General features: G+C 43.4%; 2 protein-coding genes across 9 annotated transcripts in view; one reads left to right on the top strand and one right to left on the bottom strand.

Moving 5' to 3' along the window:
• Positions 1 to 14550, top strand: part of UNC13D (unc-13 homolog D) — a 73676-nt gene extending 59126 nt beyond the window's left edge. For 2 of the 5 annotated variants that reach the window (XR_014214502.1, XR_014214503.1), the window contains 2 exons: positions 1876 to 3025; positions 7943 to 10383. Coding sequence is in view for 1 of the 5 variants with exons in the window: in XM_082203533.1 (XP_082059659.1) it covers positions 1876 to 2000 (125 nt within the window). In the remaining 4 variants the exon portion in view is untranslated. Of the gene's footprint in view, positions 1 to 1875; positions 4615 to 5689; positions 5895 to 7942; positions 10384 to 14416 lie in introns of those variants that run through there. The other 3 variants (XR_014214504.1, XR_014214501.1, XM_082203533.1) reach the window with 3 other exon arrangements.
• Positions 8292 to 15481, bottom strand: part of UNK (unk zinc finger) — a 52739-nt gene continuing 45549 nt past the window's right edge. For all 4 annotated transcript variants that reach the window (XM_082203590.1, XM_082203591.1, XM_082203592.1 and 1 more), the window contains one exon: positions 8292 to 15172. In XM_082203590.1, the coding sequence (XP_082059716.1) occupies positions 15017 to 15172 (156 nt within the window). In that variant the 3' untranslated portion in view covers positions 8292 to 15016. The remainder of the gene's footprint in view (positions 15173 to 15481) is intronic.

The raw sequence follows: 15481 nt of genomic DNA, 5'->3' as shown, positions 1-15481 counted from the left end.
CCAGCCATTTCAGCATTAGCAATTTAACTAAAAACTAGAAGGCTGGTTTCATAACTTGTCTTCTAAGTTTGGAACCTAGGATGTTATGGAACATTGCAGGCTTAGTATGAGAGCCGGGCCCTGGAGGCGCCTATACATATGAAGGTTTTGGAACCTTGGCTTTGATCTGTTAATGGAGCCATAGAGCTAGGCGTGGCTTCTGTTCTACTGCTTCATTTCAGAGATAGAGAGAGTGTAGGGATGGCTTATTTTCATAAGATGGCTCCTTGTATAATATGGGTGGAAAGTTAGGGCTTTGTGGCAAACAGGCTGATAATGGGTAATGTTTGACGGGCAAATATCTGCAGAAAGGGCAGAAAAAGCCAAGCAGGAACAAAGGACTAACTTTACTTAGGACCAAGTGCTTTTAAGGGCTCATCTACATGTCTGCTTGTCCCGTAGCTAGAAAGCACAGGTGGTTTTCCATTTGCCCTACTCTGTTCCTGGGGGAAATGTGCGCTTTAGCTTTAAATTGGAGCAAACATCAATCCAGAAAAAAGCACCTGATTGGTCCTTGCTCCAATTGAGAACAAAATATCAGGTATCCCCAGGGGAACGCAGAGGAGAAAGCAGAAGTCTGGATGAGCCCCAAGTGTGCCCATAGCAAATGGAATGATAATTGGTTTGAGGGTAGCATGGAGGCAGGCTTTTTCACCAGCGGCACCAGTGTTGAGAAATTCCTTCCCTGCTGCAGTAGGAGAGGCTTCCTCAGTAACAGCATTCCCCCTGCTCTTGATGACGCAGCCATTTAGGCAAGCATTCCCCTGAACTTGAACTTTCTGATACAGTAAACCCACAACTTAGATATATTTAACTTGTGATCATTCAGCTTTGTGCTCTTGGTAAAAAAAGGTTTGTTTTTGTTTTTGTTTTTGTTTAAAAAAAGACTGAGAAAAAAGACTGTTTAAATTGTTATGTTTTTTAACTGGCTTGTTTAATTGTGTATGTTTTTAATGCTTTGGAATGGTTTTTATTGTGTGTTTTAATAATCTGTTAATTTAATAATTGATTTTATACTTGTAAACGGCTTCAAAGCCATTTTTGCATACAAGTGGCATCTAAATAAATAAATAAATACACAATGTGAGGCATTTTCCAAAAGTGAGGCAAGGTGAAGAGATTGTTTTTAGATTGCAGGTTGCTGTCCTTTTTATCACCGTAGCTTCTACACTGCCCTCTTCCTAGGGGCGCTGGACTGCACCCACTGGACTGCTGCTGGATTTAACTGAGCATCATAGGAGCAGCGTTAGCAGTTGACTCTTAACTAGAGATCTCCTGCTTTTACTTCCAGCAGCTCAAAAGGCTATGGACAGTAACACAACCTACCACACCCAAATTCTATTCTCCTTTTAGTAAGATTCCCTTTTCCTCACTGCTTGGAAAGCTGCTTCCATAGCAACCTCCATCGGGAACAGTGTTTTGACTCACTAAAGGGAGCTACAAGAGGTGCTTGGAGCTAGAACAGGAAATGGAAACAGCTGTTTTTCAATTAGCCTTGTTCTTCATGGGGCACGCACATCATTCGCATAGTATCCATTAGCTGCATCCATTAGCTTGTTACCCCTTGGCGATGTCCTGCAGTTTTCCATCAGGTACCTCTGGGCTTCTTTGCTTTAGGATGTTTTGAGATATATGCAATGGGTAACTTTTTGAGGGGCCCGGATTCTTGGCTTTGGCCTAGAAGAAACTTAAGTCTTAGTTGTTGCCTAGCTTTTGTGATGTCTGTCTGCAGGAAACTGGGTTTGTGTTAAACGTCAAGAGGCGTTTAGTTATAGGAGCAGGCTACTTGATTCCACATCTCACTGATTGCATGCCACCTCTCCCACTCTGCCCCAGGCGCTGAAATCTTGAAGCTGCTGGAGACCCGCAAAGGAGACAAGGAAGCCCAGGCATTTGTGAAGCTCCGCAGACAACGAGCAAAGCAATCCAAGGAGACTGAGCGACAGCAGGAGCAACAATAGGGGCTGCAACAGAAGGGACTGAGCTGAAAAGGTGCAGCAGGCAGGGCCTGTGCTGCCATGGCGACAGCAAATACACCATGGAGAGCAGGAAGCCCTTCTTCCACTCCAGCTTTTTCTGCTGGTGCATTGGATGCCAGAGGGACATGCGGCATTCTAGCCTGGCCATAGCAGACCCTGGGGCTCTTTTGTCAGTGCATGCTGAAGAGCAAGCTGTGCCTGGATGAATGTTTGACCTGTTTCTATTCAAGAGGCAACAGGAAAGGGTTGTGTCACCCACTCCCAGCCCCATTCATCCGTTCTTCATCTGCAGTAAGGACTTCCCTTATTTTATTTTAAGAAAAATGGAAAACGTGGTACTATTTGATTTTCATACTGCAGGCTAAGGGATGCTGTGAGCAAACACATGCGCACAACTGGCACACATGCGTGCACACGAGGACTGAGAAAGAGCCTGTTTGGCCGGCAAAGCTTGTAATGTGCCCCTTGTGGATTTCCCCCAGGAAATGCTTTACTCTGTTTGCCAGATGGCATGGAAAGCAGGCAGCCTGGTACACCAGAAAGCCAAAGGGTGGGGTGGGGGTGGGAGAGCAGCTTTTGGTGAGTTAAAAAAAAAAACAAAACCCAAACCTGCGATCACTAATCTCTGCTACAGGAACTGGCACTTCCTTCTGATTTAAGCATCACTGACTTAAAAAGGAATTAAATGGAAGAGCCGCTGGCTGTACGCTGTGATGGATTCTATGCCCACTCATCTCCAGGGCACAATTCTGATTATCACAAAGAAGGCACAGATGTTGCTGGGGAGTGGAAACTCTTGCGATTTAAAGCAGGGGAGGCTTTAATTGAAAAGAAAAGCTGCATATTCTATGAACAGTGCTGTTGTTGTTTATACCTGTAAGCTGTGCTTGGCTTTGATGGATTGATGGGAGCATAAGACTGCAGTCACCACCACCACCACGGTTAGAATTTCACCTCCATTTCGGCAGAAAGGCTTGTGAAGTGTTACTGTGAACCCTGACCTACAGGTAAATCTAGAGACAGCCTAATGTAAGCTTTGATCATAGCACTGCAGGAAGCATTCCCTCAATTTCTGAACATTTGCGTCTTGTTCCCCCCACCCCACTCCTTTGCAGTCAGGTGTTTCCGCTGCCAGTGAGGCCAGGTCTTTATAGTAAGGATGGGGAACCTGGACCCCAATTCCCATCATCCATAGCATTGGCCATGCTGGCTGCAAGTTGGGAGCCTGACATCTGGAGAGCCACAGGTTCCACCCCCACTCCTGCTCTACAACTTAACTTTTCCTGTTTTTCCTAAAGCCTAGAGCAGATCGTTGTCAGTGTGGTGGTGGTAGATTTAGCCAAGGGTTCTGTGCAAGGGGAAATTTGCTCAGTAGACTGTAGTTCTCAGCTGGTTTCCTCTCCCATCAAGAGGAATTGCTTTCCTGTAAGTGAAAAGGACAACTAAAGGATTATGTGAGGCTAAGGCATGCTATTTCTGTCACATTAGCAGCTAAAGGCTAAAGGCTGTGAAAGAAACCAGGCCAGGCTCTCCTTTAGTTTGGGCGGGGTGAGCTCTGAGCAAGCAAAAGCGTTTCCTATTTTTACAACTGTGTGTATGTGCATACATTCCTGAGGGGAGAGCTGAGTGGACAGGCTCTTGTGGAGGCATTTTTGAGCATCTTAAATATGTAGTGCTTCAATGCCTTTCACTTACTACACAGCCTTTGCAGGGGAGAGGAAACTCGAGAGCATCCTCTATATAGAGCACAGCTGCTGGATGTCTTCTCTACTAACCCCCTCCACCCCCCACCCCCCAAAATCAAGATTTTTAAGCTAAACTGTGCTTTCCTCCAGTGTACCTCAGGAGACTTATTGGCATACTATACACCACTTATTCTATAATGTGTTCCAGTTTAAATTGGTGAATATAGTGTAAGAAGGGGACAGGAGCATTCTGTGGCACTGGCAGCAGGGAGGGAAACGGAGTATGAGGTAATCTCATTTCGTTCTGTAAAGGCCTGTAGAAAGCAACCTCTGCAGAGGCAGCTAGGGTAGTTGCAGGAGGAAGGGATGTAGCCTAAGTCCTGCATTGATGCAAAGCAAGAGTGTCCTCCTCTAAGCATCCTGGTACCAAAAATGGCCAACCAGATGTTTTGCACAGCCCATAGCAGCTCTCCCTTACTGTTTGCCTCCCCCTCCAATTCTGCAAATGGAAGTGTAACTAAGAAGTGTGGCAGTGCAACATAATGTGGCACTTCGGTTCAGAGTTCCAGTTACTTCATTCCCTCCCCTGACTGCCCCACCCCAAACATTCACTCTTTTAAAACCATTTCAAGCCCACTGGAACATGCTCTTCATTGGCCTGTATTGGATCCACCCTGCATTGGAGTGTTGTTGGTGTGGTGGTGGAGACACTCGTGCCCAATTCCAGTCTATGGGCTGCTCTCACTTTTGTCACTGGGAACATTTAAAATAATTACTCAGGGTGGAACCAGCAATTGGATAACCCAGATAATCAGGTTTCCTTTTGTGTGTGTGTGTGTGTCGCCAAATCCCTATTTCATGGAGATTGTGCAGGTTTGTGACTGTATGAATAAAAAATTGAGAGGACAGTATACTACTTCTGAACCTGGGAGTTTTGTTTAGCCATCATATGACTACAGTGCCTGCTGCTAAACATGGCCTCCATAAATTTGACTAGGCCTGCATTAAAACCATTCAACCAAAGGGTCAACACAATTTGTGGCTCAAGTGCCATAAATCATGTGCTGTAGGTAGGGTTGGGCAACATCAGCTTTTCAACATTGAGCTGCATCGCCAGCCAAACATCGTGGTGATATACCGAGATGTTGAAAAAGCAAGCTGCATTAGGCTCTGCCTGTGAGGCACCTGGTGAAAGTGCCCCAGTTCTCACCTCGGGAACTGGTGCGGTTTCACCCAGACGCTCATGGGCTGGGACAACACAGCTTGTTTGTGCAGCTCAGCTGGGGCTCGGGAAGGTTTCCCCCCTCCCCAGCTGAGACAGCCCCTGCGCTCCTGCCGTTCACAGGTGAATGGGCAGAGCATCGGGGCTCCTTTAACTGCTCAGCTGAGGCAAGAGCAGCTATAAACTCCTCAGTTGAGCAGTTTAAAGATGCAGAGGGAGGAACAAGCTGTATCGGCGCCTCGCCAATACAGTACAGCTTGTTTCTCCCTCTGCATTGTATGAGGAGCAGACCACGATGTCAGTTCCACTGAGCAGTAGATCGCTGGTGAAACCACCACTGCTTCAAAGTCCCTCTGCTAAGCAGCGCCCAGTAGACGAACTCTTGACTCCCTCCAGCAGATGCTGATAGCAGACAGACTCGGGAGCGGTGGCAGTTTCACCAGCGATATACCGCTCAGTGGAACCGACATCGCGGTCTGCTCCTCATATATCGCCCAGGCCTAGCTGTAGGAAGTCCTGTTGGCTGTTGTGAATCTATTCCTTTATCAGTTTCAGTGGGTAACCTGAGCTCCAGTACAGTATGAAAGGGAGAGGGGAGGAAATGCTCACTCTAACCTTCTACCCATTGCACCCTTTGATATCCTATTTTCTCCATGTCATCTCTTTCCTTCTGTTAATAACTCCAAACACTTTAGCCTTTCTTAATTGGGAAGGCGTTTTCATTGCTTGATCATATTGACTGCACTTCTCTGCCTCTTTTCTAGCTTTGTGATGTCCGTGTTGAGTTGGCATGACCAGAACATGCATGTAGTAGTCTAGAGGTGGTTGCCCCTTGGTTTTAAGAAAGACATTATTATATTGGCCATTTTCAGGCCATTTCCAAACTGGGCCCAGCATGGAATCTTCATTCCTACACAGCTATGCCATTTTTATTGTGCCATACATTATGATGGCAAGTTTGAGTCCCAGGTCAGTTTAGAATTCTATCAGTATATATGTGAAGTTATTTTTTTGCCACTTTACATTTACTTTTGATTTCATATGCCATTCTGTTGCTTATGAAATATGTAGTAGAAAGGCCAGTTTGGGGCATCTCACACTTGTCACCTCCCTGCAAAATTGTTATCTTCCACAGACTTGACCTCCAGAACACTTATGAGTAAATGAAGTAGCGGCACTCCCATCACAGGTCTTTGGCATAGCATAGTACTTACCTCCTTCTCCTCCTGTGATAACAGTCTCTTCTTTCTATGTGCAGAGTCCTGTTCGTCAACCAAATCTTGATGCAAAAGAGGATCTGTCATTTTATCCCAAGACAACTAAGTTCAGGCAGAGGCCTTAGGGAAGTTATGTCACCAAACGTAAATGACCTATTTGGTTAACCCCCAGATGCTTCTTAAAATGTTAGGGAAGCAAGACTTCAACTTGTACAAGCCATGCTTGTGCTACCTATATAAAGCGTCTTGTTCTACGTCAGGGTTGGGGAACCTGTGGCCATCAGCTTCTGCTTGACTCTAACTCCCCATTAGTCCCTGGCTGTATTGCCAACAGTCAGGGATGATGGGAGTTGTATTCCGGTGACACCTGGAGGGTCACAGAGAGGAGTGTGTGTAAAAATAATTTGCAGTACAACGGTATAATTTATATAAGCTGCTCCACCCTCGATTTAGTGTTTATCGTCATCCCTAGAAGGGAATGACAGCCCTCAGACTGAAAATGGTTCTTCATCCCTGTTACAGAGACAAGGCATAGAAAGCACATGTGCATAGTAATTAACACATGTGTAGATCTCAGCATTTGCTGGTCTTACAAGTAAATAAGTCACTAGCTAGCTAGCCTCCGCTGCAGCAGCTTCTATGTAGTGATTTCATGAAATGTGGATTGATCCTTCTGCCTCATCTAATTAAGAGTAGTTGAGTGTCTGGTTGAATCTTTATTTATCCAGAAAGGCTTGCCTGTGGGTACTACTTTTCTAGTTCAGTGATTGACCAAAGAACCTACATTCTAGCACTGAGAAGCTGTCGGTGTGTCCCATCTCTCTCCAGCCTGCACCCATTACTTATTCCTAATCATTCACGCTTTGGGGCTGTGTTTACTCAGCCAAAGGAGAATACTAGTAAGCGAGGACAGGGGATGGGATAGAATCACTATGGAGACACAATTACAAAAACAAGACAGCTTGGACAGATAGCAAACACAGATACCATTATGCTAGGTGGTGTCAATATGGTGACTTACAGAGGTTGCTGAACCATCCCTGACTACTGGTCATGTTGACTGGGGTCGATAGGAATTGGAGGGCACCATGTTGGCTACCACTACAAATGGGATAGCTACATACTATTTCAGACAAAGTTAATCATGCAAAACGTTCCACTGAAGTCAATGGGGCAATTTGGGCTAAGCAACCACTGGGTCTCAATTCAATCAATAATAACATGTCCTGCTGATTTCAGTGGGTCTTAAGGCTGATTAAATAGCTGGATTAGCATTATTAAATTTCCACAATTTTTTTCCCCATGGTCCAAACCCAGAATTCTCAAATTCGCTCACTTTATTCTGGATTCAAGAATTTGGGAGGCCAATTACAAAATGTCCTTGTTTCTCTCTCTCTTATGTTAATGGAAAGAAAGAGGAGGCAAGACACTGCTGCACACCAATTTTGAAGTGAGAAGACTATACGGAGATCTCTGGGTTAGGAGTTCTAAGTAAGGAGATAATCTTTCCCCATTTCCAGTTGGGTCCTTAAAAAGCCAACTGAGGAAAAGTTCCCATTCAAAAGCAGATTCTCCCCAGATCTAGAACTTTGTTTCCATGGAATCCAATATGCTGTTGCAGGTGGTGTGTTGGGAGATATTCCGAGATACTTCATGGTTGAGAATAAGGACTTTCTTTTAAGCACTGTCTTTATAGCTTAAAGGATCTTTCAAAAACCCTGAAATTGTATTGTATCTTGAGCAGTATGAGGGATATATTTATATAAAATACAGTAAATTGATTGGGTTCTATCTTTGCAGTCCTCTAGGCTGCAAAGGCTACTGTTTCTATATAACCAACTGGAAGGTGAAAAAAAGATGTGATTGTGCAGCATTCCTGGCCTACAATCTACAAAGAATCACTTCCGGCACAAGTTCCATGAGAGCAAAGGGATTGTGCTCATTTTACCATTGTGCAGCTGCTTCACATACCTGCCATTCACTTCATGGAGCCTGAACAGGAGACCTTCCTAGTGGAATGTTAGGCAGGTCCCCCCCACCCACAACCTCTCTAGCTTTCAAGTAGAGATCAAGGTACTAAGAAAACTCACATGGACACCACATATACACTCTAAAACACACATACATATGCACACACAAAACTGCTGCCTTTTTTTTTCTTAGCAAAAAAATAAAAAAATTTATTGTCTTCTAGAAAATCCATCCTGCCCTTGGAAATTGTGACACAAGATTGCATTTTTTTAAGCTCCACATGCAAATCCACTTTGCCAAGAAAGAGTGTCTAAAACCAGGTTTCTGGACAGCCAAACAGAATACAGAATACAGAATACGAGAAAGAACAACAGCTGAAATCACAGTTCCGCATTACAGTCTATAATAATGGAATCAAACACCACATTGTACACACCACCTATTACCTTTTGGCTGACTTCTACACAGACTTGAGCGGCTCTCTGTCCCAGCCGCCCTCCACCCTCCCCTGCCTAGGAAAATCCAAGGAGAGAGACTGGTTCAGAATTGCCACCATAAATACTGTAGTGTGTAATTTTAAGAATTTATATAGAATGCATTTATATATTTTTTTTCCTTTCAAACATTGGAAGCTACAGAGTGGGGAAGCCCCATAGAGATCTTTTGATCCACAGTCACCAATTTGCAGGAATACTTCACTTATAATACTTTTTGCCAGCAACATCTACTTTCTGGTTGCATTGCTCTAAAGGCTGATATAATCCCGGAGGGGAATCAAAAGGAGGGGAAAAATGAGAAAAAAACCCCAGACTGGTAATAAATACTTTTCCCTTTTGGGGACGGAACCAATATGGGAAAGTCCTGTCTGTCTAGTGGGACAGCACTAAACTGTTGAGTCCTTGATGTCCTTCCATGCTAAGGAAGGAAATTCTCTTCATTTGTCTGAGCTGTGCAGCCCTTGAAGTGGCTCAGGTTAAGCTTGGAGACTTATGGAAAGTTAAAAAGAAAAAGGAATTTTCCTGTGAAGAATTCTGTGTGGGGTCTCTGGCTCTGTTTACATGTGATGCTAAGTGATGGTTTAGCATTAGAAGGACAAGCTGAAGGAAACCTTGGTTATGTATGCTCTGCTTGCCACCTCCAGCACTGCAACGAGGAGGAAACTGGAACCTTCTGCTTGAACATTACAGCCAAACCGTAAAGTGAGGTTAATTGTACCTATGGTTATGGGGGTGGAGAGAGGCAGCTTTATAAACCATGGTTTGAAGTTGCATTCACTATCTGTAGTTAAGATTAAATGCAGTTTATCCAGATTTAAATGTCACAAGAATCTGTGGTTAGTCTAAAATGGAAGTGAAAGCTTGCAAAGTCCTCTGTGTGAATGCACCAGAGACTGCAGGGCTGCAGCTTAGCCTTGTAACACTGAGCCATCACTTAAGTGTTACGTGCAAACCCAGACCCTGTGTGCTGCATATAGGCAATTCCCCACAATAAATTGTTAGGTGCCGTTTCCCCCTCTGCTGAAGTTGGGCAGTAGAGAAGCGTAGCCCAGCACCTCTGAGCTGTAGGATTACTAGGTCATCTGCCCGAATGTGTGGAAATTCCTCAGCCCCACAAAGCCAATTGTTTTAAAAGAAGCATATACAGGTTAATTCTTAACACTTATTTCTCTACTAATTCTTCAGCTACCTGATAGTTCTCTACTGCTAATCAAGGTAAGTCCACCAGCCTTTTTGAATACTCTGGTTTTTGCAACCACAATATTCCCTTGGCTGGTAAAATTAGTCATATTAGCAGGTCCTCCCCAAACTTCTGGAATGATTCCCCCCCCCCCATTAGGCCTTGGCATAGAGGCCAGAGAGGGAATACAAGAGGCATTCTGCTCAGAAGTGTGTGAACTTTCATAATCCAAGCACATCTCCTTGGGCTGTCCATTTAGGATGATTTACTCTAGCACCAAATAATAGCTTTAGCATCAGGCAAAACCCAATCACATAATCCCGTTGGCCTAAAAAAAACCCCCAGTGCTGAGCAGGTACTATTCACATCAGCAACTACTAGCTCAATCAAGATTTGCTTTCGGTTAAACAAAAATATGCATATTTCCTCTCATTCATGGTTCATCCCACCCTATCCCGGTAAACAAAAAATTCCTATGCAGAAACTTAATCCAAAGTTACAAAACAGATTGGTTTTGCTTTTCTATTTGGTACCTAACAAACGAATTCACATTTCAGGTATTTCATTTCAATATTAAAATTCATAGAAATCTAGGCTTTTTTCTAAAAAAAGTGCGTCTTAAAAGAGTTAAAGAATGGGATAGAGAAGCGTGGGCTTCTACGATTCCCAGGTGTGGATAAAACCAGCCTGCTGCTATGTCCTCGTGCCTATGCATTATACTGACAGAGACGAGGTAGAGGAAAAAGCATAATTGGATGGGGAGCAGTCCGGAATTTGTGGGGTTGGGAGATTTATTTATTTTTTAAATCCCATTTTGGATTCTTTGGTCCTTCACAATAAAACAGACAGATTGGGCTGTGGCACTAAATGTAAACAGGCTTTTGCCTCTGGTATAATTTCTCCCCTGCATTGCACCAGCAAAGCAATTTGCCTAGGGGGTGTTGTGGGGAGTGGGAAAGAGGAATCTGATAACCAGCAAGATTCTATAGAGTTGCCAGGCCTTAAAAACAGGACAAAGAAACTACCTCTAAGTTACGCTTGAGGAGACCAGTGACACATCTAACACCCTCTGTAGGATTCTGTTGGAGTTACACAAAGCTGTGGCAATTCAGGACTAAACAAATCGCCCCCCACAAAATCATCGTCTCACTATGGACAATCACATAGAAAGGCAGAGGAAGCAATAAAACACAATGTTTACAAAACTAAGTGTTACAAACCAGTTACCACCAAAGAGCCCGAAAATGGCTGCAATTCTGTATAAACACTGTAGACCCGATTCAAAGAGTTTATTTCCTATGATCTTTAAGTTAGTTACCAAAATAGTTTAGTACATTTTATTTCCAGCAGAGTATTATTACTCCCCCATAATTTAAATTTGTGTGTGTATGTTTTAAAAATGTTCACATATTTTAAACAAACAAGCTTTCCTTAAGACTGAGGCATGTTTGCTGGCCTTGGAGACCAGGTAAGCCCCATGGCACAGACATTCAAAGGCTACAACCAAAAACAAACACAACCACAAGAGTCAGCCAACAGCGTCTCTCCATACAAAAAAGAAAAGAAAGAAGCCAATTAGGTGTTCTTTTAAAAAAACACAACAGATACTAGTACAATATACACATTGAAAAAAAGCAGTTTTACCAAACATAAAAGTTAATTTAAAAAAAAAATCCTAAACAGAGCTGCACTTTGAGATCATCTGGGAATGCATATTAGCCCCCCAAATATGGGAGGGTGGAATTGTGGAAGCAAATCTAATGATGTACTTGCATTAAATATGAAAATACTCCAGAGGAAAAACCTGACAGTGAGTAGCTGGATTACCCTTATGAAAAAGAATGATAACTTAGAGTTTCCAGTGCTTTTCCAGGTTGGGGAAAGGTGGGTCAACTACTGCAAATGAAGCAGATACTGGTGAGCAAGGGAGTGAGATTATAAATCTAAATATTACACTTTTACATGTTAAACAAACTCCCCAGTTCAAAATGACAGATTAGAGTCCTTCTGGACTGGACCGTTGCTTTTTGTTGCCTACAGGCTGTTGCAATGTCTGAACAAGTCAAAACAAACTGCAGTGGGAGTTCTACCACTCGGGAACTGCAGGACGACACATTTACTGGATACAAGCTTAACACAAAAAATATTCCAAACCACAAATTTCAATGAAAGTCAGTTGGATTTAGGCCCCAATATATATTCCTGGACGCCTACCACACATAATCAAAGGTTAACACATAATCAGTGAGTTAACACCATTTGTAAAGCACTCTGGGAAGAGTGCAAATTTAATCTCAATGGAAATTATTAGTGGAGGCTGCAATCCTAAACACATTTACTAGGGGGCAAACCCCATTGCATTCAATGGTGCTTACTTCTGAGTAAACATGCTTAGGATTGCACTGTAAGTTTCTTTTTTAATAGGTGTAGTTAAGTTCTGCTCAGAGCTTGGAAACCTTATTCATTCTGGCCCACAAAAGCACAAGAAATAAATTAATGATTGCTCCAATAATCCAGCTGATAGTTGCTTGGGACCCAAAAAGATTTCTGTCTATTTGTATACAAAGCCTAACCTATGAAATGTATCCCTCAAGGCTAGATGCACTGTGCCCAGTAAGAGATGGGCAATATAAATAGTAGTCAATGCTGTCCATGACAAATGGTTCTGGTCTAAGTAGTTCTCTAGCAAGTGCACACCCAATATTAAGGAGGAATGCATTTATAGACTCAGGCTTTATGGTCGTTTTGGGAGAATGTTCTCCATCTTCATGGAAGTTGTCTACTGCAGGTACCCAGCCAAATAAGGGCATTTGCAGCTACACTAAGGTGACCCAGAGTTAACAGAGATGCTAACCCAAAGGAAAAACTAGACTATCTTTCGTAAGAATGAGCAGAGCAGTAGAAAGGGCATGTCTGCATGGGAGCGTCTTTCATTTTTGGCTTGGTGCTTTTAATGCCAAAGCAGAAGGGCAGGAGGATCAGGCCCCCACCAACTCCAGAATTACTCTCTGGGCTGTGCAAACAGTGTATCACATACATGCCTGATGAATGTTCCCATCTGTTGGGGACCGGTCCCAAGCCTCTGGGCTACAAAAATTGGACTGCACACAATTCAAATGGACCAAACACAACTGATCCCAGACGCAGCCTAAGACTATAGAAAGCCTTGGGTGTCCCCAGATCGTCTATACCTAAACAGGGATCACAACCAACGATATCCTCCTGCAAAGAAGACAGGCTAGCTTCACCGGAAACCTAAACTAGTGAGGAGTAAGATAGAAGAGTAAGAAGGTTTCCCTAGTCAGAAGGAAAAGGAATGTATTTGAGAAGTGAAACACTGTGGATTCTGGGCAACCCCATCTTTTCTTGCCTACGAACAGCGCTTTAAGTATGGCCTCATGGCATTCACTATAAATCAGAAGAATGTGAAGCGGATTAGGAACGTAACTCCACTTGACACCTAAGCAGCTAGCTAATCTTTCAAGAGAGGATATTCCAATATCTTGGATTCTCTGTTTGCCTGCTCCCGGTTCTGCATTTTGTGAATCTATTTCTTGCCACTGGAAACATTTTCATATTGGGGTCCCTGAACATTTGCAAAATTCTGTGTTTGTCCAATGGCTGTGAATTTAAAATTATTTCTTCCTCACAATATCTCCGCTATTACTTTGCAGAAATTACATCTGAAGGAAATCCATGTTTCAATTCAGTACGTAACTCCAAATTTTTGGCAGCAAGATAGAAACACACAGTGTTAACTTCTGAAAATGTCCCCCACTCCTCTATCACATTCTACATTCCCCAAGTTCATGGTGGTGCACCACATCTTACTGTATGCTAGCAACACAAAGTGCTGTCCAGGGCAAACAGATGAGCTTGCTCTGTAAAAAACCTGAATGATTTTTTCTTAACACTCAAAGCAAAAAACCAACCCTTGTCTGAACTATAGGGTGGATATGTTACACCGCGACGCTGGTAACAGTACCATTCATGGTATGGGAACAGCAGCGGAAGAGACATATTGTTTCTACCCATCAGGAAGTACCAAGTATTAGGTTTAGGGTGAGTAACACGGCATCAGCTGACCAAATGTAGACCAACTGAACATTGTACCCTCTAGCCAGATACTTGACCAATACCCCATTTCTGCAGTCCCAGGCAGGCAGACAAAAACAGGAAACTGATTTAGTCCCAAAGGGCCACCCTACCTAACTGGTGGGTCACAAGTTATGCAGGCCTGTACTAGGCAGACTAAAAAAGTTTAAAAGGTTCCATCTACCTCCATTTAATTATCAATGAAAACAAAGCCTAGGAAGAATACCCCCACCAGGCTTTTCCAAAGCAGATCTTCATCATTTCACACTTCCACCTCTACCTGCGACCTAGAATGCCTTCCATTTGCATTACCCACAGCTCTGAAGCACATCCTAATTGCCAAGAGAATACAGACCACCAACTCAGACTTTTCCTCTTTACGAAGTTCCACTGATAAGTAATGCTTTTGAGTAAAACTATTGTGACTGCCATCACTGGTTTGTTTGAAATTTTGCTCCTTTTGTTGCTTTGGTAGAAACCTACAAGTGTGTAAAAAGACTTTTAAAAAGCGAATGCTTGTTTTTCAAACAGATATCCAAAGATCCTCACCCATACTGAAGGCCAACAAGAGTTCTGAATGCCTGAAGCTCTCAACGGGGAAGAACTGCAAAGGGGATTCTCTTGTTGTTAGGCTAAGAGCATGTCAGCTGCTTTAAAAAGATGAAAATGATGATGAAGTAAGAGCCAAGAGAAGGAGGACGAAGACATGATCAGAAATTTGATTTCCGTGTCTCTTCTCCCCACAGATCCAGTCCTCACCCTGGAAAGCACTTGCAAGCCCCTCTTCCCCTTCCCTCTAAATCTTTATTCAGAAAAGACTAAAAAAGGGTTACATCCTAAATAGGGGGTGGGGGGAGAGAGGGGAAACAAACTCTGCAAACTGCCCTTTGATCTACATAAAAACAGCCATAAAAGTCCCTAAGGAGTTAGACTTAGCAGGACTGGGTGAGTGGGGGAACCTTTAAATGGGAGATGCAAAGTATTAAAAAGTGCTCTGCAACTAATTTTTGTTTTTATGTATATATATATATATATATTCATATATATATATTCATATTATATTTATATATATATATATATAAAGTTAAAAAGTTCTATGTGTGATATGCTAAACCAAATGTCCTAGTAGGGTCACGACTGGAGAGTGTGTGGCCTGTTGGGATGGCAGATGGGGCATTCGCCCTCCTCAGCACACGTTTCACACAGCACAGTGTGTTGGCACGGGAGTACCACCCGGTTCTCTTCCTGGCACTTGAGGCATTTCACCGACTGCATCTGAAACACTGCCTGGAAAGAAAGAAACGGGGGGCAAAACCAAAGGGGTTGTCAGCAAAACAAAACAGAGCCCTGGTACACTCATGAGGCAGCCACTAAAAGGTCAGAGATATTCACAAGGAGTAGACAAGGGAGAACCCACAGACATTTTCAGGAGGGCGGTGGAAGAAACTGGAGTACAAAAGAGGCAGAGGAGTTCTTTGCCTCTCTCTCTGCAACCGCCTCCCTGTTCCTATGCCTGACCTGGCTTATCTCCCCACATCCCTCTCGCCTCTTCCCGTCACCTGTTCTGAAAGTTCCTTTGGGCAGACAGCATGCAAA

Source organism: Podarcis vaucheri (genome assembly GCF_965113315.1).
Source record: "Podarcis vaucheri genome assembly, chromosome: 2".
In the NCBI taxonomy this organism is placed as follows: domain Eukaryota; kingdom Metazoa; phylum Chordata; class Lepidosauria; order Squamata; family Lacertidae; genus Podarcis; species Podarcis vaucheri.
This window is presented reverse-complemented; position numbering and strand designations above follow the sequence as displayed.